The sequence below is a fragment of the Salvelinus sp. IW2-2015 genome, linkage group LG9 (assembly GCF_002910315.2).
Source record: "Salvelinus sp. IW2-2015 linkage group LG9, ASM291031v2, whole genome shotgun sequence".
In the NCBI taxonomy this organism is placed as follows: domain Eukaryota; kingdom Metazoa; phylum Chordata; class Actinopteri; order Salmoniformes; family Salmonidae; genus Salvelinus; species Salvelinus sp. IW2-2015.
In genome coordinates, this window is record NC_036849.1 from 17905230 (window position 1) to 17932917 (window position 27688).

General features: G+C 42.9%; 1 protein-coding gene across 4 annotated transcripts in view; it reads left to right on the forward strand.

Annotated features, from left to right (window-relative positions):
• The first annotated feature begins 547 nt into the window (after positions 1–547).
• Positions 548–27688, forward strand: part of esrrb (estrogen-related receptor beta) — a 59609-nt gene continuing 32468 nt past the window's right edge. The window contains exons 1-4 of one of the 4 annotated variants that reach the window (XM_023994574.2): positions 550–987; positions 10910–10978; positions 21199–21608; positions 27303–27419. In XM_023994574.2, coding sequence (XP_023850342.1) covers positions 21212–21608; positions 27303–27419 — 514 coding nt within the window. In that variant the 5' untranslated portion in view covers positions 550–987; positions 10910–10978; positions 21199–21211. Of the gene's footprint in view, positions 988–5942; positions 6377–10909; positions 10979–21198; positions 21609–27302; positions 27420–27688 lie in introns of those variants that run through there. The other 3 variants (XM_023994571.2, XM_023994575.2, XM_023994573.2) reach the window with 3 other exon arrangements.

Below are 27688 nucleotides of genomic sequence, written 5' to 3' on the forward strand. Positions count from 1 at the left end.
GTTTACACTAATTTCAGCAACTCTTGGTGCATCCCACTGGGCACAGATGTCAGTCATTTCAACTGTTTATTTACATTCGGTTGAGTTGTCAACTAACGTGAATTACATTCGAAATCAACAAAAAAAAGGCCATTGGATTTCGGTTAAAAGTTGGGTGGTTCATACGAAATTCGCTTATGTTGATGACTTTTTGCAAATCCAATCAGTTTTCCACGTTGCTTCAACGCGTCACAATTATAGTTTTTGTTGAAATTACGTGAAACAACATTGGATCAACCAGTTTCTGCGCAGTGGGATATTTCCAAGAGGAACAACTAATTACAAGTTTTCAGACAATAACTGAAATGAGGTCATCCGTTATGAAGAAAGGGGTTTCTGACCATTTGCATACACATCTGTACCCCACTCTCACCGTCTCAAAACTTCCTGGGGATCTGTCACAATGTTAGCTATGTGATACTTTTGCAACGCCCTGATCTCACTCTGCTACAGACGCGACACCACTATTGTCTTGTTATCTATTCATCAACAGTGGAATCCAACCGAACTTTTCCAGAACTGCCGTGGTATTTAAGATTTGCACCGCGTGTCAACTGTCACTGTTGTTTTCTTGGTGAAGATTTACACTAATCCAGGCACACGTTGCTGTTATGGACCCCGAGAGGGAGGGGAAAGGGAGCGAATATTCAGTGGCAGTTATCCAAATTATCTCAGACTTTTTCTCAGTAACTATAACAGTAAAGGTCAGTAATGGCTTCTCAGCTGCATAGGCATCTTGATCTCTGCGACGGATGTTTGGTGTCGCCGCAGGGGATGGAGAATATACTGTAAAAGGGCGAAGGCTGGAGGAGGAGTTGATAGATGTAGCCTACTGTCGTATGACTAAAACGGCGCATTCACAATCATATAGGTAGCCGCTCCTACAACCTGAAGACACCAACCCTACACAGTAGCACCTGAGGGATTTGATATAACCTGTCTGTAAAGGTAGAGTATTCTCCACCTTACTTTTCTCTTCCATTTATTATCATTGAGCTACTTTTCTGAAGGCTATTTACAAGTTGTTGGCAGGTCCACTATCACTTCATTTATTAGCCTATGAATTTAATGGTTCAATAAAATATTTTGAATGAAAGATGGTCAGATTTTTTTATTTATTTGTATTTTGATGGAAGTTGTTGTGTGTGGAAACACTGAAATAAATTATTATTTATTTTTTAAAGTTCATATTTTTTAAAGTTCAAACTTTTTTAAAGTTCATATTTGATGTTGACTGCTGTTATTAATGATAACGCTATAGCCTACTGCTGACCCCGTTGGCAGCTTATATGCATGTAGGCTACCTAGCCTACCAACTTGCGAAACAGTACTCTGAAACAGTGCACATTTTTAATAACCCAGCTATTCAATGTTTTATAACTGTGGACAGTGTGCACTCTTTTTTCAATTTCTTTTTTTTCTTTATGATTTTATTTTTGTATTGATTGTGGCGCTGAATCAGAGACATGATGAGGGCTGCCTGTTTTTTATGAAGGACTGTTAATCAATGGAGCTGAAATTTAAGTCAACTTGAACTGCGTCGCACGCGCCTCGTGGGCATAATGAAAAACAAGAACATGATTAGAGCGAGGGAGCGAAGGAGAGGAGGACATCCCCTAAAGCCAAACGGCCAACACAATTGCCAGCCCAGGTCCTATTCATGTATAATCTTACCTTCAGAGTTTGAGTGAGTTAAATTGTGATTCGGCACCTCCAATCACTCATTACTGCCACGCACAGGTCGGAAGTCTACAATAGCTCAATACAGTAGAGGTTTTTATTTAGACATTTTGAGGAAGTACATAACGGGAGGAAATGAAGATAGTTGCTCAGCGAAACTCCACATTTGCAGAGTAATAAACGTATTTTGACATTGAAACACTTGCAGCGCTGTCTAATGGGAGTTCGAATCGGAGCTTCTAACGCCAGATACTGGGGCCTACTATTGCTATTGCCTGTTCGAAAAACAGTTGGGCCTGTGCAATTTGTCTTATTGTTTAATTCGCATAACAGTCCCTGTAAGAAACTGGAAGTGCATGACAGACATTTGTTATCATTTTGAGACAGCTGAAGTCGTTGAGAACCCCAAATTCTAGCCACTTCGCGACCAGCAGCCTAGCCTACTTATTGGATCAAAAACAGGTCATGTGAGATGTAATGGAACTCGGGAGTATTGGTGCTGTATCTGTTCAACAGGAAATAAAGACACAAGTATGCTTGTTTTAGTACTTCATAATCTTGTGGTGACACACACACACTCACTGCTTCAACATGTTGCTATTCTTATAGAATATGTGCTGTATTTATTGTCTAAATTGAAGCCTCTATATCAGATCTGCAGGGTGCACATGTATTTGTGGTTATCTATGTGCTATGAAATAAGGGAGGTCTGTGAATGTAACACTAGTCCAAATTCTTGTATGGCATGAGTTGTGCGTGCTGTATTACTTTCTGTCATAACTCTGCTTCCACATATGCTCACCTAATAGTGATCAAGTGTGTTCAATGCATAGAGCAGTCTCTTCTCTTTTTGTACACAATTTCTCCCTGTCCAATAATTTTCCACTATAGTGGTAAGGGAAGGTTTCATAACACACCTGATACGAGGGCATTGTAAACAACATCACTTTTTTCATAACTGAGCTTACGCTACAACAGTCTGGCCAATGTCATCTAGTAAGCACCAGAAGTGAAGTGTAATATTTCTCAATGGTATTCCGTCATCTCATTCTCTGATATTCAGGCAGGTTGTAAATGTGGGGCAGTATCAACTCTGGTAGGCTCGTAAAGGACAAGGATGAATTTAGCATATTTGCTGAAAGAGACATCACATCCAAATACGAACTTGAATATGTAACCCTGTAAGTAATCGAATTCACTATATAAAAACCTGTGTGTGTGCGTGTGTAGTTACGTACTGTAGCTGCATAATGAATGAGACAGGATTTTTTCAATGGAGGATTCCAGCAGTGAACGAGCCTTCTTGATAAGCATTCCAAAGGGATTGCGCCCATCCCCTTAACCAAATCAGATGGATTACAAATTAGGATGAATGACATTTAATCCAAAGTTTTTCAATGAAATTACAGTCTGTTTCAAAATATCTTAAGACATCAATCATCTATTTGATACAAGGCTCAAAGTTGATACCTTTAGCACATGCCAAAGCCCTATGCCACGAGGTCGCAGGTCACTCACTCACTGTCTGTTGTATTTTACAGTAGGTTGATAGTAGTTTTATTCATACTGTATGCTGATTCATGAAATCCCTTGTCAGCGTTGTCTGAAATCTCCACCACGTGTCTTTAGGTTGTATCTGGGTCAAGGAAATTGGGTAGCACTTTGTTTTTAACAAAACACATGGTCTTGATTTGTCATTGATTTTGTCTGGATATTTCTCATTATTCCATTGGAATATTCAGTCAGTGTTATTATAACTTTAACAGATGTTTAAGATTTTATAATTGATTCACACTAGTTTGATTTTGGATTGTATATTGTGTTTTATATACAGTAGCAGCCATGTCAATCAATGGCTTAGATGTGGAAACATAGTTCTTTGGTGTACTGTAAGTCATTTTTTGTATTTTTTAAGAAAGACTAGATGTTTTTATGTGTGCTACTTTAAAGCAGCTCTGATGGAGATGTTGCTAGACATCAATAGGCCTGTGATGATCAAGAGGGATTGAGTGATGGTTTTGCGTCGATTATGGAAACGTGAGCTGATTAATAGAACTGGATTCTTTTTTAAACTGGAATACCAACACGCAGTTATGGGGCAGTCCTATTTTACCAGAGACATACTGTTACTGTATTACAGTAAGGAGGGAGAATTTGCCAACCTCCTCTCTTTTGTAATCTATTATTGGAAGACATTGTACTCAGTTCCCCAAGTTGTCGACTCTTCAATGATGTAATTATTAAATCAACTATGAAAAGTAAGCCACTGGCCACCATCTCTGAACTTGCTTTATTCAAGTAGAGCTAATTAGATAAAAACAGTCAAGTCATGCTATTTGACTTATCCCAGAATTGTCGGCCATTGTTCAACTGCTCTTTTCTACTTTAAGATGCCATGTTAAGCTGTGTTCTTATAATATGGGGATACAGTAATATAGAGCCCCTCATTGACTGTGAAATGCTATCTGCGTTCTCCACATTCTTCCTGGGCTTGATCAACAGTGAAACACAGGCGGTTTTAAACGGCGGTCAGAGAAGACAGGGCTGGATTTTCCGCTGCTTTAGAAGCTGATGGACTCTCAGAGTTTGAGTTATGGCTTGAGATCATCTCTCACAGCTGGTGAAATGTCCACAATAGTCCTTCACATGTAACCGCAAGCGCATATGGCCACGCACAACTCAATACATGGATTTACTTTCCTCAACGGATGCAAAGTTGTTGTCTTTTGAAAGTAAATGTGTGTTCCCAGTTGTCTCTGTGTTGTTGGGTTTCAGTTTTCTGTGCTTTTTGACTTGTTCTGAATCCTGACATGTCAGATTTGTTGTTACTTCAGCAGAAATCCCAGAAACATTCCTTACCCCATGACTTCAACGGGTGACTATCCAGAAACATTCCTTACCCCATGACTTCAACGGGTGACTATCCAGAAACAGTCCTTCACCATGACTTCAACGGGTGACTATCAGAACATTCCTTACCCATGACTTCAACGGGTGACATACCAGAAACATCCTTACCCATGACTTCAACGGGTGACTATCCAGAAACATTCCTTACCCCATGACTTCAACGGGTGACTATCCAGAAACATTCCTTCCCCATGACTTCAACGGGTGACTATCCAGAAACATTCCTTACCCCATGACTTCCACGGGTGACTATCCAGAAACATTCCTTACCCCATGACTTCAACGGGTGACTATCCAGAAACATTCCTTACCATGACTTCAACGGGTGACTATCCAGAAACATTCCTTACCCCATGATTCAACGGGTGACTATCAGAAACATTCCTTACCCCATGACTTCAACGGGTGACTATCCAGAAACATTCCTTACCCCATGACTTCAACGGGTGACTATCCAGAAACATGGAGCACTCTGTTTCTGCATAGATCTGAAAGATTTATTGACGGGACATACAAACAGGCTGAAATGTCTCTGGTGTACTGAAAATACACTACTGCTGTTAGTTAGCACTTTTAAATTAAGCTAATTTGAAGGATCAACAGTAAGGCATTGCTTTGTTACATTGCTTTGTTGTGGTTGTCTGTCATAACCTGCTGAAACAAATACTTTTTATGTAATGAACTGTTGTTATTCTTGTGCACACTACAGTATGTTGTGTAAAAAACTTGTTTTTATACATAAATATTCCTTGTGCTATTTCAATTGGTATAAAAGCTTTATTTTTGTGAATCTGAAAATAAAGGTTGAATTGAATTAATAATATAATTCCTTTTTGTTTTACTATAAATGTTTTCCTGTTTTCTGGACTAATTGTGATTAAGTGGGCTCAAGGGGAAATCATATTGTTTTATTTTTATAGATATGTGCTTTATTTCAACATCAATAGGGCATACATGTCCAGCAACTCGTGTATGTATTCATATTTGAAATTAGCATTGTGAATGGCTGCCTGTGAGTTTTTAGCTGTCATATTTTTATTTGTGTGTTTTTCAACATGTTTTAGTGTGTTGTGTGAACTCTTTTAAGTGCATGTTGTAAAGTATATGCATCTGTCTGTTCTAATGACAGTGGCGTTGTGTATTTGTGTGTGAGCATGTGTGTGTATTTTTGTGTAGCAGAGAGCTCTATTGAGCGTTTGGTTCCCTCCTCCGTGCTCTGTCCCTTTAAGTCCTACCCCTCGGAGACAACAGCAGCTGTTCCATATTCATCAAGCCACTGAGTCTTAAAGAGCCCTATCCTGACCATGGAAAGAGTCATTCCTCTCTCTCGCTCTCTCACGCTCTCTGCATCTTAGCGCTCATCCGCCGCTGCCTGCGCTCCTCTCGATCTCGCTGTCTCTCGCCCCCCTTTACCTCTCTCTCCCACTCCCCTCTCTCGAGCTCTCATATACACACAGACACACACATAGACGCACAACCATAGACACAGACACAAACACTCTTCAACTCTCTTACGCACACACTCTCGAACACAGTCAGATACAGCATACCTGTGCAGGCTGGGGGAAGCAGTTCTGGAGGGGCTTTTCACCGTTCTCTCTGAGGGTGCTCTGCTGTCATTTTGGGGGAGAAGCGGGTCTCAATTGTTTCCTATTTCCTCTTCCTCTTCTCATTCCTGGAATGCTAAAACTGGACTGATGGACATTTCAGAACTTTGTCTGCCAGACCCTCTCAGCTATCATAACCAGTAGGTGCACTCTTTCTTTCAGCCTTCTTTTAACATACCCGTCTTTTGTGATGTTGGATAAGCTTTGTTCCCCCTTGCAACTTCTTTCTTTTTCCTCCTCTCTCCTTTCTCTTCGTGTTTTCTGTAGAAGTGCTTGCATTGTTTCCTTTACAAAGGACCTGCCGATCTCTGCGCCAAACTTTTTACTGCTATTGTTAAGATGCACTGTGCTTTCCTGGCTCTCTTGCTCACACATCACAACACACACACCACACACACACACACACACACACACACACACACACACACACACACACACACACACACACACACACACACACACACACACACACACACACACACACACACACAACACACACACCACACACACACACACACACACACACACCACACTAATGTGCACTATCTGACTCTTTCTCTCTACATATGTTATGGAGGGCTGTTAATTCATACAGGACTGTCTGCTGCCAGTGTTACCCTAAAAGCAACAGGACAGGTGTGCTGTGGTGTGTCTTTGGTTGTGTTCAATAGGGAGAGAGGACCCGTAGCCCTTTAGCACATTGTCAGCCATGTGTGTCACTGTGCACATTTCATTAAGAGCATGGCCGATCAATTAGGAGTAGCTCGTTGCAACGTGCAAGTGTGTTTTTCCTAAAGAATAGAGGGAACGTGTCCTGTTGGGTTAGGAGCTTGTTCTGGGATGGCTTTGTTCTCTGTCCGTGTCCTGGCCGGACTGCCACCCTGACACAATCAGAATACATTTAAAAATATTAGATTAAAGTGAATTAATGGAATTGGGGAGGATGAATTGCACGCTGCAATATTTGTATGTCTGGGGATAGATGTATGAAAGAACCGTGTAATCCCAGTGATCAGTCAGATCCATCCCAGCTCCATCCCAGCTAGTAGCACATCAGCCAGGCTGCCTGTCTGAGAAGCCCTCGCTAACTGTGGGCTTGCTTAAAGTTACCTGGTAATTTTATATGCACTTCTGCTTTTATACATTCATATCTTGTTGGCATGTAGGAGATGTATTTTTTATTTTATAGCTGACTGGTATGATTGCTTGAATAAAAATGGAAAAGTATCTCCAATCCAATTTTATTAATCTACTTTAGAAAGTGTTCTAAAAATACAACAGCTAGATATCTATACATGTATGTTTTAATATAATTTTATAATATTCCACTCAGCAGTGACAATCTTTTAATTTGCAGGGTCTGTAAGTATTATCATGTGCTTTTGATTAAATTCTTTATACTTGCTGTCACATCCTCATGTAGTATTCCAGACAGTCATTATTTCAACCCATAACTCTTTCCACGCAAAAATCTAATCAGCCAAATGTGTCTGTCGTTGTAGCTGGATTATGATTAAAAGGCATGTCTGCTGAACGATTGAGATATATTTATTTATTTCTGTCATTTAGCAGATGCTCTTATCCAGTGCAACTTACTGGAGCAATTAGGGATGTGGCTTGCTTAAGGGCACATCAACAGATTTTTCACCTAGTCAGCTTTTTGGATTCAAACCAGCGGCCTTTCAGTTACTGGCCCAACATTCTTAACCGCTAAGCTACTCGCCGCCCTATGATATGACAGAAAATAATAAATGAAAGTAGTTGAGCAGTATAGATTTTCATGTATGGTATTTCAAAGCAATACAATCAGAGGAATTCTCAATGGGATGTCATGCAAAAGAGGAAAAGGGTTGAATTGTTCTGACAGCCTATGGATTCACTCTTGTTTTCAGGAACTCTAGTTTGGGCATTAACCATATCCCGCTCAGAGAGAGAAAAGTCAATCTAGTGAACTCATTAACCCCTTAGACGGACTGTTATAATCTCCTTTGTTTTACAGAGGTTCTATACAACTCTGCCTTTTAGGTACACTTCAGTGGTAAAGGGTCAAAGTAACAAACTTGCTCATCATAATATACAATAACTATACAATAACTACTGAGACATATTTAAGATACCTTTATTAGTATTGACGTTTACATAGTATACTGATTTATTATGAGAACATTATTTTTAACGCTCAAACCTTTCAAATGCAATTTTCCACCTCAAAATGTGACTCATGTATTCATTTTTATGATTTTCTTCCAAATCATGTTGTTTGGTGCAATGGTAACAACATTCTAACCTACGTTGGTGGTTATTGTGGCAAGTGTTTCAACAGAAATTTGCAATATAATGATTTTGGATTTCATTGGAAAGGTGGGCACAGTGCACAATACAAATAATGTTAGTGTTAAATTAAGCAAAGCTTTTCTTTGGTGGCTTTAATGATACATGTACACTAGGTGATGCAGAATGATTTAATAATATATCATTCAGTGGAATACGATTTTTTTTCTCAATGTTGTGTTTCACACTTCCATACATGTAACATTTATAAGACAAGCAATTCTAATTAGAAATTTGTACAAAAAATACAACTACAAAGGGTGATTGGCATTCAAAATACTGACTGTGTTTTACATGTTTTATTTTTTTTATCACATACGATGTAGAGACAGCGTGCATTTCCTTCTCTTCTGTGATATAGAACAGGTAATATCTGTAAATGTAATATATAACGCCATATTAAATATAGGTTTGACATAATTGCGGTGTTCTATGATATAGGTATTAGATGTATGTGCATGTAAAAATGAAATTAGTCAATTGAACACGTATTACTGCTTTAGCCATGTATAGCAGGAATTACATACAGTAGATGTTTTGACATGCAATGGCTGGCAATATCTCAAACATAAATCAGTTTAAGATCAGCTGTGATCTTTTTCATAAATTGCATTGAAATAGTTTAGATATTTATGTACAGTAACACTCTAGTATACACTTAAGATGTATTTGAATTGATTTAAAATGAAATGTCCAACTATTTAAAAAATAATAATCTTTACAAAGCAGTTAATCCGACAGTAAAATCATTACGCAAAAGATGAAAGACTTTATAATGAAAATAACATTGGACAACATCTAAAATGAAAGTCTTTGCTTCCAACTAATGCAGTGTTGTTCGTTATAGGACATAGTTTTCATTGAGTTTACAGTGTCTAGTCCCTCTGCTTGGTCCGTGGACAGCAGTATTTCCAGCCCCTCGGTGTGGTGTGGTGGTGTGTGTCTCCGGTGCTTGGTTGCTGGGATTACTGGAACGTATGTACACCATGTAATTAACAGAGCAATGATGTAGAAGCAGTGTAGTATGTTGCTCTATAGATTGACCTGGAGGCCTGAGTGACACTGCCTACGACTGTAGGAATCGGATTGAATCAGTGATCGTTTTTATTTCAGACAATATGGAGAGGTATGTATAGCCTATTACTGCTTGTTTGAATTGATCACTCAAATACATTTTCCCTAAAAAAGAGCAATAGTAGGTATGAAGTGGCATGTCTCTCCACAGCTTCAAGCTTGCTCTATATTTATTCTCCCTTCTCGATTGGGATGATGGATAGTAAGCTACGTATAGTACGATTGGGATGGATAGTAAGCTACGTATTATAAGATTGGGATGGATAGTAAGCTACGTATTGTAAGATTGGGATGATAGTAAGCTATGTATAGTAAGATCGGGATGGATAGTAAGCTGAAATTCACAGAACTTGATTTGTTTAAGTTGAAGTCTCTCTTGGTTCAGGCAGCAGGAGGTAACATATGACAGTCAAGACAGGCTTATTGTTGCTCTCCTATTGCTCTGGCTGTTTCAGCGCAACTCAGCGCAAAGAAATAAGCCAATGCTGAGGATTGTCAGTTTGAGTTCATCTGGGCTCTCTAGCAAACACACGCTGAGCGGCAGGCAGCTGATTGAGACGGGACTCCTCTCTATCCTAAATGTTCCATCAACACCCTCACTGCTCCTCCCAGCCATACTCTACATGTCCATTTAGTAAATGCTTTCTGATGCATTTTCATAAAAAAGCAATAGTTAGAACACAGCAATGAATTACACTTCCATTTGTTTGACTTCATTTCCAGGTTGCTGCATTAGGCTCAGTAAAATGCCCATCTCTAACATTCTTGTCCCTTCTCTCTTTATTCTTATTAGGTTTCAGAGAACAAGGCGAGGGAATTACATTAGTGTATCTTAAGTTAAAAGCTCTTTGCTCTTTGACCAAGTGTTTCAGTGTTATTGGGTTAATCTGATTTTTGCTGTCTTCATGGAGATGCTATCGCAGGGTATAGGTAGTGGCGGGTAACCAAAGCAGTCCTGCACAGACACCATCCAGATGGGATCAGCTTACGGTAATTTGGTTTCAGAATACATTACCAGAAGAGGCTCCTGGCCGAGAACGGCCACCCCGCTAAGAGCCAGGAGTCTGTGGTCACTGTGGCCACTGCAGACAGACAGCTCCAGACGGCCCAGGTGACCACCGCTGTTCCCCGGTCCATTCCAACCCTCCTCCTGCTTCTCTCCCTCTGCACTTAAGGGGAGGTGTCGGGATACGTGCCTTTTAAGAAAAACCTAATGTTTTAAATTCAATTTGTCACCCACTTCTAAATGCATCTCCTTGTACCAACAGGGCTTCGTTGTCCAATTCATTAGGGCGATTACTCAGTCCACTGGCTACACTGGAGCCCTCACATTTCTGGTAAGCCCTGCATATAAGTATCATTTCTTTCACTGTAAACATGTCACTCAGACCAGGCTGTTCAGGGAGGGTGGGGGGTGCTGCCCCCGGCCCCTAGGGCGTTAAGGGATGCAGAGTGGATTGACCCTCCCTGCTCTCCATTTTTTTTCTGTGTGTTTGTAATTGTTGGCTACTTACATATGCTATTAAAGGGAAGCTCTTCACAGCACTTCACTTACACCTTCACATGCAGTGTCACCCTTCACTCTTCCCCGCTCTGGCCCTTCATGCATCCTTATCCTCCAGTTAACTAGGCAGGACAGAATATAAGGACAGAGTATTGAGATTCAAACTAAATTAACCATCTACTTCACCTTCCCTGAACATAGCATCCTGGGTCCCATTTAACTAGGGCCTCATTGAGATGCTTACTTATTCCTTGTAGAATACATAATAAAGATGATAAATTCCTAGACATATGGTATAGAGCATGGTTTTTACTGAACTAGGTGGACTTCAACTCCTGTTTGTTTGATGTTTCTTTGATCATTTTGCTTTTGATTACAGACTGTTTATGTGAAGTGTGTGTACTGATACAGTTTATCTCAGAAGACCTCGATAATTGTTTGTAACACCCATTGTTAACACTCTAAAATGACAGCTTTATTTTGGATACCATGACTCATACGAGCTCATGCAGTGTTTGGCCTTTCTAGTCTTTTCTGTAATGAGCCACGTGTCACTTTGACCGTTTCACGACATCCAACTGCACTGAAACCACCAAACGTCACCAGTCATCCCTCCTGATTTTGGCCACGGTAACCTTGGACACCTTCACTGCAGTGTGAGAATGTGTTTAAAAATAACCAGGTCCATTAGTCTAGGAGGATAATGCTAGCCTAGCTACGTGGGCTACTCTCACAACCTTGTGGCAGCGAAGTGCTATCACTGACACGGTGCGTCAGCACTTCTTTCTGTTGCTCCAACACTGAAAGGCTCCTCTTGATTCACACACACATAAGGAGGCTCAGATGGAGGACTGTCAGAGAAGCTGTGGAAAAAGTATAAAAACATAATAACTGCATTCTGAATATTATAATACATTATTAGTTCTCATGAGAATATACGATTTCAGAGTCCAAGATTTGTTTTTCTAACACATTGGGATAAACAGCTGTAATTACATATGTTTTACTAATATTCACTGCACAGTGAATATGTGGTTAGAGTGTGATTATCCAGTTATAGTTTAATCATTGAAGATCTTTCTTTGGTTTGGTGTGTTACTCATCTCGTCATCTGTCTGTTTTCATTCATTCCTCTCTCTGTCTGTATTTGCGTCTGCTTTGCCGCCCAATAGACGCCAGACTGAATGATAATTCTGCAGCTTTTAGATACGCTCTGTCTTAAATGTAATGGAGGGAACATGCTAAGTCCGCTAATTTACACTTGGTAAAAAGCGTGACGTGGAGTGGACGATGCGGGCGTTTATCAGTGAATGTTATTGGTATTGAGCGGCCAGTCGTTTGAAGGTTATGTTTCTGAGCAGTAATTGAAATGCAAAATAACATTAGGATCGATGGTTAGCTCTGTTTATTTATGAAATCAATATTGAAACCGTCCGTCACAATAGCAGCTCTGATTCTTACTGACAGCTTAAGTACGGATGGACTGACTGTACACGGCCTCTGCAGCCCTTCCAGGCCTCCCAGCCATAACAGCTGTTAGCCTGAGAGCCATTTGCCTCCTTGCTCTGCCCTGCCCTACTCTGCTCTACTCTGTCCTGTTCTGTCCTGGCCGCCCAGGCAGACTGATGGCATGGAGCATTCTAGGAGGTTCTGAAGACATATTGTAGGACTGTCTGAATGACAGCATTGATGAGCTTGGATGAGGATCGACACTAAAGCTACAAGTTCAAGAGTTTCCATTAATATTAGAGTAAATGCAATCCAGTCTTGATGTAAAGGTTGTGACATTGTAGGGTGTGTACATACTCATTGGACCCTCGCTTTTGATATGTGCATGTGTCTCTCCCAGAGAGAGAGAACACTAGCACGTTCTCCTGGTTGGGTTTGCCTGCCCTGGGGCCAGAACTTCTGAATCACCAACCATTAACATCCTAGCATGCAGGCTAACTGCTGGCCACCCTCTGCCTCAGTGTGCAGGGCTAGTTTCACTGTGGTGACTGGGAATATTTATTAATGTGTTTATTTCCTAGGGACCTTGTCAATAGGCTTTGTAGTCGCATTACAAAATGGATGGGAATCTTGTTGTTTGGGGTTTTCGGTAACTTGAAAATGTTGAATTTTAGAATATTTTTTAGAATATTCGCGGGGCCAATGAGATATTTCTGGGCGGTTCACCTGTGAGTTAGAAATGTGTCACTGACAGTCGTCCGCTGTGATCTTTTTCTGGGGTTTGTCTTTTAGGAAGGTTACAACGTCCATTTAATTTCTTGTTTTAATTCAATGTCAAAGTTCTATCTTCTCTACGTAAATCAAAGTCCATTAGACGTCCGTTTTGTCCCTCTCTCAGTGCTGTGTTGACCCATGGCCGTCTCAGTAAACCAGACTGCATTATAATGTCAATCTTTATTCATCATTCTCTCTGCCTGAGAGAAGCCTCTCGGCTTTCATTTCTGGAATGTCATAGCAGGGGCATGGACATACATGATGCCGTAGAGGGTACATTGAGGCTTGGCAGGGGGTACTGCATGTGTTATGGAAGGTGGAAGCTAGTCATGTTGTGTTTTTACATGTTTGTGTTTGACCTTTTTATAATTTCATTTTTGTATACGCAGTACCCTCAAATGCACACAAAACACAGTGAAATTGTTTCGTTGAGCTGAGTAGTATAAACTGCCAGGTAGGTTTCCTCTTTCACTAACACTGCTCTGACACCAGACGGTGTCGGCTGCTGAGATGTATGTTTAGATTGCCCCCTGAAGGAGACTCATTAATTCAAAAAATATCCCCAAAGTTTAATTATTCCTGAATGGCGTGGTGTTGGATGTCAGCATATAAATCATCCACCCCACCCACATTTTTATAATCACCACTATTTATGGGGAGTGAGGGGAGGGTCTGGGACATGAGCCTGTAAAGAGCTAGGGACCAGGGAGAGACCAGGGAAAGACTAGGGAGAGTCCAGGGAGAGATCAGGGGAGACCAGGGAGAGACCAGGGAGAGACTAGGGAGAGACCAGGGAGAGACCGGGGAGAGACCAGGGAGAGACCAGGGAGAGACTAGGGAGAGACCAGGGAGAATCAGGGGAGACTAGGAAGAGACCAGAGAGAGACTAGGGAGAGACCAGAGAGAGACCAGGGAGAGACCAGGAGAGACTAGGGAGAGATCAGGGGGAGACTAGGGAGAGACGGGGGAGAGACCAGGGAGAGACTAGGGGGAGACTAGGGAGAGACTAGGGAGAGATCATGGGGAGAGACTGGGGAGAGACCGGGGAGAGACCAGGGAGAGATCATGGGGAGACTAGGGAGAGACCAGGGAGAGATCATGGGGAGACTAGGGAGAGACTAGGGAGAGACCAGGGAGAGACCAGGAGAGATCAGGGAGAGATCAGGGGGAGACCGGGGAGAGACCAGGGGGAGACTAGGGAGAGATCAGGGGAGAACCAGGGAGAGATCAGGGAGAGATCAGGGAAAGACCAGGGAGAGATCAGGGAGAGATCAGGGGGAGACTAGGGAGAGACCAGGGGGAGACCAGGGAGAGATCAGGGGGAGACCGGGAGAGGACCAGGGAGAGACCAGGGAGAGACTAGGAGAGGACCAGGGAGAGACCAGGGAGAGATCAGGAGAGATCAGGGGGAGACCGGGGAAGAGACCAGGGGAACTAGGGAGAGATCAGGGAAAGACCAGGGAGAGATCAGGGAGAGATCAGGGGGAGACTAGGGAGAGATCAGGGGGAGACCGGGGAGAGACCAGGGAGAGACTAGGGAGAGACCAGGGAGAGACCAGGGAGAGACTAGGGAGAAACGGGGGACAGGCCAGGGAGAGACTAGGGAGAGACTAGGGAGAGGGGCCCTGAGTGTCTCTGGAGCGATTTGAAGGGCTTTAACACACCACCCTATAGCCGTGAAATAAAGGCTTGGGGCCTGTTCCATACAGTGGAATAACTAGAGATCATTGGTGTCCTCTGCATCAAAAGAGATTCAGTTATCATATCAAAGATGATGAAAACAAACAAACAAAATCTAATTCATTTTATCAGCATACTGTATGTTCAACATTGAACATTATTTCAGTGTTCCATATTCCACAAAAAATGTGGAACTCATCCATGTGCTATGTTTATGTGTGAGCCTGTGTAAACATTGACACATTTGATTGCAGTTAAATTATTCTGGACACCTGATAAACCCGTTAGTCTTGCCTTGTGTGTGTATATATATTGTGTGTGTTTGGCCCTTCCTCTGATGAAGAGGGTAATTTATGGTAGTGGCAGGACGGGCTCTTTGTTGAAAGCAGGTAGAGTTCCCCCTGAACAAGGACAGCCTATCAGAGGAAGATTAATGAAGTAATTTCATGCATGGCTCCTTGCCTCTGTCCCCCTGTACTCGGAGTCACTGTGTCTCAACCTGTGATTTACATTGGTTTGCCTTAAATAGGCTTAACCCTTTACAATAATATTTCCTCTGGATGCAATGACTGCAATGACATGCAATGACTGTAACCCTATACACACCCTCTGTGTATTAGTCATATTTCTAGAAATATACGTGTGTTCTAGTTAGATTTGACATACATGTATAGTTTTCCCTTGCTGGTTATACACTAGTTCTCCTTGGTTCACAGGGTTGTGTCTGTGCTGGTTCCAGAACAGTGTTGTGTGGTATACAGCTGGAGCCAGATCTCTGTGCTTGTGGTTTAGGCCAGGGAATAGAACGGCTGGTAAGGCTCAGTTAGGAAAGGGAAAGGGGATACCTAGTCAGTTGTACAACTGAATGCATTCAACTGAAATGTGTCTTCTGCATTTAACCCAACCCCTCTGAATCAGAGAGGTGCAGGGGGCTGCCATAATCAACATCCACGTCTTCGGTTAGACATGGTGAAGTGTATGGGATCTGAATTACACAACACTGTTTATGATTAGGCATTAGGCATCCACTGCCAACGATTAATGTTCTCGATGACACATTTGATGGTGGCTAATTATTTTGCTGAAAGAGCACCATTAGACTTTCTTCCTACAGTGAGATGTGATGATACAGAATAGCTCCCTGATCTATTCTACTCTACAGGGAGCTTCTCTGCTGCGTATGCAGAGTAGTATGTTAACTCTTTTATTGCCGTAGAACCATGTCTGAACTGGTAACCCACTCCCTAACAGAGTTCTGGCATCTTCATCTGATCTTTCCTACCGTCATTTGTTTTCCGAGGATTCTTAGCCCTTTTCAGAATAGGATCACTCCAGTGTCACTCAGACAGTTTACGTCAGACAAACAGCAGRGCCTGTATCATAAGAGGGCCTGTTTTTCCTGCCAGCATCGTTTCAACAGGAAGAAAAGAGGGGGGATCAATAGATGTGATCTGTGTCTTGGGCAGCCAGCACTGTCTTGTGGCTGGCCTGTTGGAGAATGGGGCTCATGTTGTCGTAGTGGGTGAGCTCATGGCTTTATAAAGACTACAGTGACATCGCTGTGGAGCAGCTAAATTTAATCCTCTGTTGGAGACTGAAAAACTGAATTGGCCGGGCCACGGAGCTGCATGGTCCCCGCAGTGGTAACCCTGCACCACCCAGCTCCATCCAGCCCCTTCCCTGGCCTACGGACTATTGATCTGGGGCCCGCGCTGCTCTCCATAAGCATGCATAAACATCCATTCCTCTCTCTCTTTCCTTCTCTCTCTCTCTCTCTCTCTCTCTCTCTCTCTCTCTCTCTCTCTCTCTCTCTCTCTCTCTCTCTCTCTCTCTCTCTCTCTCTCTCACGTATCACATCCCTCTTTTTTGCCTTTCTGTTTGTCTGTCTCTCTTACTCCTCTATTGTGTTCTTCTATAGATCAGCACATTATACATCTCTGTCAGCTGACGTGTCCGTTAACAAAGAGGGCCCGCCCATCCCACCCCCTTTACACATACCCTGCCCCTTCCTCTATCTGTTTAGAGCAGGCCTAATGAATGAGAAAATCCCAAATTAGGAGGTATTCCCAAACTAAGAATAAAATGGGTCTCTATTGGGTGCAGGGAGTGCCTCTACCTCTATACCAACCACTGCCTCCTTTAACATTTACTACGATGCGTCTCCCTCTCCCTACTTACACACACACCTCCCCAATTCCCCTGATGGTCATTAACCTGGACCCAGTTATATAGAGCTCTGATCCCCCCATCCCATTTCATTTACATGGCCCCATGTGAGTACAGACACCCTCCAGAAACGTCTCCTAAAGAAACGTCTCCTTTGTCTGTATTCCAGTGATTGTAGCCAGTCAGCCTGGTCCTGGTTCCAGTCAGTTAGGCCTCTCTCCCTAAATGAGTCGTCCTCCATGCAGCCGAGCAGTAAGAGGTGACGGTGGCCCCTGGAGGTGAGGTCACCATGGCAGCTGCCAGTGGGCTCTGGAGGTGGCGGGAGGCTGAGCGAGACTGAGACGGTCTGTCAGGAGCTAATTGAGTTCCTCCTCCTGCGCTGACTCTGGGCCAGTGGCTTATCAGGGACATCGCCAAAGGGCCTCCAGGCAGATCTGCCCCAACTGGGGCATCTGATATCACCATCACCCCGCCTGTGGATGTCACCCCCCCCCCCCTCCAGTAGGAGCAGAGAGGGGGGCTGGGGTGAGGTTAGCCAATGCTATCAAACCATGTTTTTGGCATCCCACAGCCCACAGCCAGAGAGTGAACAGTACATTCTAAAATGATCTCATGCCATTGTAAAACTCTGTCAAAGGAGGAATCATTTGAGTACACATTTTACATCTCTCCCCATTTTTCATCTCTCCCCATTTTACATCTCTCCCCATTTTGAGTTGAGCTTTTATTATAAACACTCGAGGTGTGTGATGTGCTCATGTAAAAAGTCAATGCTAATGTGAATAAGAGATACAGAATGTCTGAGTGTCTGTGTCTGTGTTTAACACTTCAGTACAGGCATTAGCACCCTACAGAAGTCAGCATAGAGCTCACAGCAGGAATACTTACAAATTGGCCCAATTAGTTTCTCCAGGCTCTGTCGTGTTCCTGTGACAGTGTGCAGAATGTTCCGGCCGTGTTCAGAATGCTTCTGGCGGCCCAGCCAGGGAAGGGAAGAGCTGAGACATGGGGATGAGTGCTCTTTAGTTCCCTCTCCTTCTGAAGAAGAGGAGCAGAGAGCGGGAGAGGAGATCATTAGGGCAGCTAATCCTGGTCACAGCAGCAGCACTGGAATGATATTAGGGATCTGAAATGCTGTTAGGAGGACCAGATGGAATCTGATTAAAAGCAAACTGCTCAGTGTGCTTTTGTGGGACCATAACCCACCACTCAGCATGAATGTTGATCCGTACAAAGGGAACAAAAGGAGGAGGAAAATGGAGAGAAAGAGAGAAAGAGAGATAGCTTTGACATGCAGTCCTCCAGTATGCAGCCCAGCAAAATGGGAAAGACACTTACTGAACCTGAGAAGAAGACAACTATGGATTTCACAACCTACCTGGGTCTTCATCAGTTCAGTAGACCTTTTTATTTTATGTCCTGTCTGGGATACATCCTAATTAGCACCTGGTCCATATGTTGTATTTTTATTAACACAGTTCCTGCTGTCAAATTATTCATGTTCATATTTTATTTGCCATATTAATAATAGTATTTATAGATTTAATTTGAACCTGTCCCATTTGAGAATAAGATTAATAGAATATTAATAGAAATGTAAGAAAATATTTGATGAATGTACACTAGGTTCAAATGGTTAGTATTCATTCAATGTCATTAATCAATATAAGCAGCCTTGTTAAAAATATAAGCACAGCGGTAGCATAATGTGTCAATGCGGAATGAGTTAAGGAGATTCTAGCCAGCACATGTATTATAAATGACCACATAGAGCTGGAGGGGAAACAGTTAAGACACTTATGCAATTATGCTAAGTGTCACCCTGGAGGTGACCTTTGAACTGGGGTTAAGCTTACTCTGAATTTGTGAAATAAAAGCTAAATGGAACCATCCCGCATGCTGCCATTTTAAATATATTGCCTTTAATAAGCCGAGTGCATGTGACCTATTATACAGGTGCACAGAGCTATCTAAAACAGAGAACATGAAGCAGATGAATAGAGGCTCCTTTCATTAATTTATGTGGATGCAATCCGCATGAGTTATTTAAACAGCGACATTACGTTAAAAAGCATCAAGGGAATGGAGCTTTTTATTTCATTATCTTGTTATTTTCTTATTTTGCTCTCACTTTCTAAGAGTACATAGAGTCATCTGTTTGAGATATAAATATTCCTTAAAACACAAAGAGAGAAAAAAAAACGTCAAACTTCCTTGGCTTTACTTTTACCAAATTTTTTGTAGGTATTGTCCAACTTGTTTTTATAGTTACTGTGAGAAATACTGTAAATAGAGTACCATGATACCTAGTAAAAAGTGTGGTTATGGGTTTTATATTATGTACACTCTATATTGAAAGAAATTCCCGGAGTGTTCAGCCGAAGGGCTTATTCCACAAGGTCAACGGTTTTAACAGGGGGCATTTTTTATTCTTTATTTTAGCAGTTAACCTTTTTGTGAATTTCCAGAGGTGGTGGGCACCTGGACTTCCAATGAATATACATGACAGGAGGGAGGGAAACCCGGGAATTAGATTTAATTTGACATGCTGACCCCCATCTCCACGGGCCCATGAAGCCAGGGTGAGAAAATAAGGTTGACCCTCTGACCTCTGGGCCTGAACCCTACTGTCACCCACCCTTACAATTAAATCAACCAGAGAGAAAGAGACAGCTATCCCGGCTGGCCCGGCCCTTCTCTAGCTGGCCGATGGGGATATGGAAAAGATCTCTGTCTCACCCTCTCTGCACTCTGAGACGGCCGACCATGTGTCGGATAGATCCTGATGGAGACGTTAGGCGTACTGGTAGAGAGTATCCTTTCTCTTCCTGCGCTGCTGATGGGAAACTGACATGTCAACTATGGAAACATTACCATTAGTTGGCAACATATTAATATAACTAATGTACTAAAGCAGAACTTAGGCTGTGTAGCTGCCATCAACCATGAACGCAGGTGTCTGCATTTGCATAGGCCACGCAAGGCTCAATTTCATTAATGTGGGCGAGTGCAGATGACCTTTCACCTTGTCAGTGGTGCCTAATGCAGAGGTGTGTGTGTGTGTGTGACCCTGCCACGACCCTGATGGGTCACTGTGTCCACACGACCTTTAGAAAGCATAGAGGTTATCCATCTCTCATAGCGCTCTATCTCCTCAATTCCCTCTGTTTGTCCAGGAAAACACCAGGCTAGAAGAATCCGCTTTAAATGTGGTGGCGACAGAAATACATTTGTATGGACAAAGAGCTGTTTTAGGGTTAGTTGCATTGTATCGACACAGCCAGAGGTTGCAATTTATTTCAGTCACGGCAGGCAATACATCAGATGAGATGCTGTTATTAACCAGACAGTGAACAAAGTCAATATCCTTCTTTTTCTTTTTGCCTGCCTGCTGACTCAAGGAGACTGCTCCCGGTATGTTCTCTGTACTCTGGCTCCCGTCTAAAATATGGGTCCCAGGAATGCAGTCGTCCCTGTGTTAGCGTTGACTGTGTTCCTGTGTTAACGAGTGTGGTCGGTGTTGAGTGTGTTTATTTCACCTGTGTGTTCTCTCTCTCTCATGGCTGGTGGCATGTGGGGCTAATGAAGCTCTTAGTATCCTCCCACCTGGTTGGCTGGTTCATGATGAGGGTTAGGAAACACTGTGGTGAGGATGAGACAGAGGGGGAGAGAGAGATCAGAATAAAAGAGAGCAGCAGAAGTGTCACTGAATGTGTGCTGATATGGAAGAAGTCCTTCTCTTTGGAGTGTGGGAGTGTGAAGTGAATTGCTCCGTGTGAACAGTAGCCTACAGAGTTTTCACACGAGGTCAAATTGTGCAAAGATGTGTTTTCTCTCTATAGCTGTCATGGTATCGTTAGACAATGTATAGATTTTAGTTTTGTGGGTAGCACCAGTCGATCTGAAACTGTTAATGTCTATAGTCTAAAAGGCCATGCTAATGGTCCTGTTTCTTTCACCCCTCCCCTCTCTCCCCTTCTCCAGGCTGCTGAATAGAATGGCTGTTGATGACCGGCACCTTCCCTCCAGCTGCGGGTCCTACATCAAGACGGAACCGTCCAGCCCCTCCTCGGTCATCGACACGGTCAGCCACCACAGCCCTAGCGGCAACTCGGACGCCAGCGGCGGCTATGTCAGCGCCATGAACAGCCACTCCAACGGCCTGGACTCTCCCCCTATGTTTACGCCCGGCGGGCTGGGCGCCGGCCCCTGCCGCAAGCGCTACGACGACTGCTCCAGCACCATCATGGAGGACTCACCCATTAAGTGCGAATACATGTTGAACTCCATCCCCAAGAGGCTGTGCCTGGTCTGTGGAGATATAGCCTCTGGGTATCACTACGGCGTGGCCTCATGTGAGGCCTGCAAAGCCTTCTTTAAAAGGACAATACAAGGTATTTCCCTCCCGCTCCCTACAGACACACAAGGGATCTGCCCTACTACACATGCAGACACTCCATACAGGGTTTTACCTCCCCTCCTCCTAACACAATCACCTACTGCCCTAAACCACTATCTTGTTGTTAGACAGAACATGCTGAGTTGTTGCATGTGGCTGTGTTCATCTACATTATTTTCCATTTATCTCCCTGGGAAAAGGTATATTTTTCAAGGCCGGTGACTCCAGTTGTGCTGCTATGGATCGCCAGCATTGCTAAAACACCCAGGGTAACTTAATAGTGAGGGGAATTACATGCAGTGCAGCACAGTATGAGGCAACACATGTCCACAGGCGCTGCATACACAATGGACAGCAACACACAGGACAGGCCACTAGCCAGAGCCTGCCACTCGCAATGACATCATCAGCTGGGGTCAGGCTAGGTAAGGGGCAGTGGTGGTGACATCATCATCAGGGATCAGGTTTGGTGGAGAGTGGTTGTGTTGTGTGCCCAGATGCCTGTGGGGGGTCCAAAGCTGGAGATTGACTATATCTGTTGTGTGTGTGTGTGTTGTGCTGTGTGTGTCGTTGTTTGGTGTTTGTGTGTTGTGTGGTGTGTGTGTGTGTGTGTGTGTGTGTGGTGCGTGCGTGCGTGCGTGCGTCCGCGTGCGTGCGTGCGTGCGTGCGTGCGTGCGTTGCACCTGGGGAATAGGGTGTGAGTGGGCAGATCTGCCTGGTATGATGTATCACAGGTTCCCATTAGAGAGCAATGACAGGCCCCCACTGTGTGTCTCTCTGTGTGCTCTGTCCTACATTAATCATTGGGACCTACGGTACGGAGGGAGATATTATTGAGCCAGGGAAAATCACTGCTGAACATGCACAGCTGCCCCTGCTAAGTCTGCTTAAGAAATCTGAGAAATTAAAAGGAAAAATACACTATAGTAATGGCATGCAGTAAAGTAAACATATTTATTCTTGCATAGGAGACAAATTAATTTGAACTTGTATTTCTTTATTTTGTATAATTGTTTTATACCTCAAATATGTTCTGTAAAAAATAATAGTCTGTATGTCTCAATTTACGTCCTTAGCTTCTGGAGAATTTCCCCCCGAAAAATGCCATTATTGTGCCCAGGTTATCGAATGCAGGCTGTCTAGTAGTGTTGATTTTGAACACCCCAAATCCTATCAGCTTTAAACAGTCTATGTATCTTTGCAGTCAAACAAAAGCATTAGGCCAAATCCTGCTGTTTACCCATGCTGCCATCAACTATCCGTCTATTGACATAAGATGATCATTTTCTCTCAAGTAACATAACTGCGCTTTTGTCCCCTCGCTACAAACCATTGACAGTGACACACATAGAACAGAAAAGACAATCTGGAAAGAAAGAGAAGTCTTAAGTGGAGCAATAGCCTGGTACATGAAAAGAAAAATGGAAAGAGTTCTCTTTTTATTCCTCCCTCACTTTACATTGTCGATTTGAAATTCCTCTCTTCTCCTCTTGGAGGGCTGCCTGTAATGGAACTAATCTGCCGTCGTTTGTCCGAGCCAACAGGAGTTTTGTCAATAACAATCAGCGTTTGGAAAGTGTAATTAAGGCCGAGGCTTTTCATTAGGAGGAAGGGAGGGGGCTGTCTCTAGGGACTGCAGGGCCAATTAGAAACTCAGGCACGCGTCGCACGCTGGGTAATTTCAGGGAAAGGAGGGAGAAAAAACCCTAGGATTTCTTTAGATTGGAGAGGGACCCGAGCGCTCTTTCAGAGGAGGAGAGGAAAAGCTTAATGGCATAATAATCAGACAGGGGTACCAGTCCAGGCAGAAGAGGAAAGGGACGAGGACCATGGGACTTTTTAGGAGGGGGATGAGGAGGGGGTGAAAGCTTCTGAATTAATAAAAACCACACAGGATGACTGGAGGAGGAATAGAGGGAGCAGTAAACAGTGGGACATAAAGCCCTTGGATGAAGAAGAGGTTGCGGTAGATGAGACCTGATTAATTAAAGAAATAACGAGGCTGTCTATCCAGGGTGGAGGGTGTGAGATGACGTCCCTTAATGAGAACAACACAGAAGATGTGTCTTTTACACTCATTCATCACATTGTTTTTAAGCAATAACACTAAAGCTAATGGACTTTTTTCTGTGACATTTTCAGCACATAATGAAATGTGAGATGATAGTGACCACACGGTTGACTGTCTGTGTTGAATATTTTCCAGAAATCTCGGTTTCTCTACCTGGGGTTTCTAGATTCATTTAGCATTGCCTACTCTTAACTTCTCTTCTCTCCTTTACTTCCTGATGTTCCACTGCTGTAAAAGAGACCTGCTGCCCCTACCTTTTCAACAGGACGGAATGGCAAATCCATCTTCTGTCACCTAGTCATTCAGTGAAAAGCCCCCTGAACTCTTACATGGAGATAGTTACATTAGTCATGCTCGAAGCCCAAATTAATGTCAACCTAGATGACCATCCATCCCGGACAAACTCCTATTCTCATAGCTCCCTAATCACAGGCCCGTGCCGCACCTCGCGTGCCCTGCCAATCAAAAGCATCAATCTCTTATTGAACCTTATTTTTCTCTCATTTTGAACCCAAGTATAAAATTGCTTGAAAACCAACTGAACTCAGTGGCCCTCTTTTTATATGAAGTAATAGACCTTGACAGTAAGCCTGTAAAAGTCAGTTTAGATTTTGATGAGAAATACCTGCGATTTTACTATAATTTACTTACAGGACCTGACTTTCCCTCACTGCCCTGGCACAGGTCCTGAAAAGCCATAAAATAAATTGAGACAGATAAATATCGAGAGAAGAAAATCATTTTTTTCTTCTTTCCTTCTTTCCTTCTCAGATTTTTATGTTATTTGTTTAATACTGTAACTTTTGAAACCAGAGATGAACCCAGCATTCTAATTCAGGGTATATATTAACTCCTCCAATGCTTGACTGACTGGCTGTATAAATAGACATTTGTCTGAGGATCAGTCCTTGAGCTATAAACGCCAATAAAGGTGAACCAATCATGTATTTTTATATATATATACAAAACATCCTAATATTTAGTTGCACCCCCTATTTTGCACTCAAAACAGCCTCAATTCGTCGGGGCATGGACTCTACAAGGTGTCGAAAGCATTCCACAGGGATGCTGGCCCATGTTGACTCCAATGCTTCCAACATTTGTGTCAAGTTGGCTGGATGTCCTTCGGGTGGTGGGCTATTCTTGATGCACAATGGAAACTGTTGAGGGTGAAAAACCCAGCAGCGTTGCAGTTCTTGACACACTCAAACCGGTGTGCCTGGCACCTACTACCATACCCCGTTCAAAGGCACTTAAATATTTTGTCTTCCCATTCACACTCTGAATGGCACATATACACAATCCATGTCTTAATTGTCTCAAGGCTTAAAAATCCTTCTTTAACCTGTCACCTCCCCTTCATCTACACTGATTGAAGTGGATTTAACAAGTGACATCAATAAGGGGTCATAGCCTGGATTCACCTGGTCAGTCTGTCATGGAAAGATCTTTGTACAAATGCTTTGTACACTCAGTGTATATTGGTCTATGCACTCTGTCCTTTTAGTGTATATGAGAGAGTATGCCTGTGTGTGTGTTTGGGTTTAATGAGTATGGTTGTTTGTGCATGGTCTCTGTTTCAAATCAAATCAAACTTTATTTGCCACGTGCCAAATACAACAAGTGTAGACTTTACCGTGAAATGCTTACTGACAAGCCCTTAACCAACTGCAGTTCAAGAAGAAGAAAGTATTTGCTAAGTAAACTAAAATGAAAAGTAATAATAAAAAGTAACACAATAAGAATAACAATAACGAGTCTAAATACAGGGGGCACCGGTACCGAGTCAGTGTGCAGGGGTACAGGCTACTTGAGGTAATCTGCACATGTAGGTGGGGGTGAAGTGACTATGCATAGATAACAAACAAACAGTGAGTAGCAGCAGTGTACAGGGAGGGGGGGTTATAGATTCCAGAGTCGGCTACTCTGATGATTGCCTCCTGTGAACAGATGGGAAATAGATGGGCTTATTATTATGGTATGGTTGTGCTATGACAACAGACACAACAGGAAGAGAGACATACCTCATCATCTCCCTTTTCTCACACATTTATTTACCTCAATTCCAAAGAGATGAGAGGAATTAGCATGATGATTTCTAACCCAGATACAGAAGAATTTCTAATTATTTAATACATCTTGGGACCCTCCACTTGATCTGTCCAATAACATTAACATAATTGCATAAGTTGTTAAAGGGGGTTGGAGGGTTGAAGGGGGAACCCCACTGGACTGTTATACAGCTCTTACTCTCTCTCTCTCTTTAGAAAACACTGAGCGAGGGTCAGGGTGGAGAGAGAAGCAGGTTGGCTGTGTCGAGATGGAATCCCAATGTGCCTGTGTATGGCTGTTTATCTATAGGCAGGAGAGCTGCTAAAGTACAGTCGGTGTGCAGTTAGACAGGATAATACTGTATATAGGCCTATGTCAGTCTATATTGAAGTCATCAAGGTTAATCCTTCTAAATGGAAAAGGAACTGTACACAGCGTTGAATAGATAATAGTTGAGTAGATAACATGGCTTTGTGGTAGATAAATAAGGAATCCAAGTTTAAGAATGCACATAAGAAAACATCAATGATAAAATAAGTATTGTGCCTCAGAATGTGCTTCTCTGTTCTTCAATTCATGGTGGACAAGGAATGATTCTAATTCAGGACCTCGAGTAGCTTGATATTATTTTGAAAGCCTTCATTGAAAACCTTGACGACAGTAAAATGTAGGGAATCGGACACAAGGAGAATGCCATCGTATATCCTGTCCTTCCTTTCTATTGCTAGTGCTACAGCACAGGCAGAAACATCTATTTTATTGAGTAGAAGTGAAACTCTTTTTCATTGTGTTGTCCCGGTATCAGACGCTGTAGTACTGGATGTGAATAATGCATAAGGCGTCTTGCCTGTACACTATGTAAATAGTCAACAATGGCAACAGCGGTAACAACAGGTTTGGGGCTTCTGGAGCATTATGTAAAGTGGCCTGGGGCCGTGTGTCCGGCTCTCTCCCCTGCTATTGAGGCAGCAGGCGGCAGGGCGGCCAGCCCCTCTGAAGGGAAGCGGGATGCAGGCTGGATGGTTGGCTGCTCCAGGGGCCTGGAGGGGACATGCTCAGAATTAATGAGAACAATTTAGCAAGGGGCAAGGGTGCATTTATGAAGGGGTCCATGAGGAGTACTGGAGGTCTCCTCTCCCTCCCTCCTTCTTCACCCCCACCTCTGGAAGTTACCTTGTTCCCTGGAGGTCACCTCATCTCACCTCAGACACACTACTGTAATGGATTGTTGCCCAGGAGATGATTAACAAATGCTGATGCCCAATGTCTGGTCTGCACAAACTGATTTTTATAGACCATAGAATCCTGTGTGATATACAGTAACTGTTCCACTGGTTTTTAACCTAGAGTACACACTGCCTCGTACAATGTAAATGACAATGTCCTAAAATGTGTATTGTATCCTTACTTTTATGCTTACTTTTATTCTACATGTAAAAAAGGAGAGAAAAAAGGTAAAAACATTTAACCTTTTGCTTTTCCTTTGCCTATAACTCAATAGGAAGATACACTGCGTTATAAAGAGGGATCAGGTTAAGGCTAACCCATATTTCTTGTCCTTCTCAGGCAACATAGAATACAGCTGTCCCGCCACAAACGAGTGTGAGATCACAAAACGGAGACGCAAGTCATGTCAAGCCTGCCGCTTTATGAAGTGTCTCAAAGTGGGGATGCTCAAGGAAGGCAAGTAAATCTCTAAGTGTCTGTCTGTCTGTCTGTCCATCTGTCTGTTTGTCTTGGTATCACTCTCTTTATGTTAATTAAAATAATCTCAAAATTCGCAGCAGTGGCCAGACAACTGATCTGAGTCCCTGGTCTGTTCTGTCCTCCCCCTACCAACACAGCAGTAAATCATGGGCAGCTGAGCTGGGGACAGAAATATGCTGAATAGGTCGATCCTGCTGTCTGAGTAATAGAAATGTAACAGTATTCCGACTGGAAAGGCTTCTGCT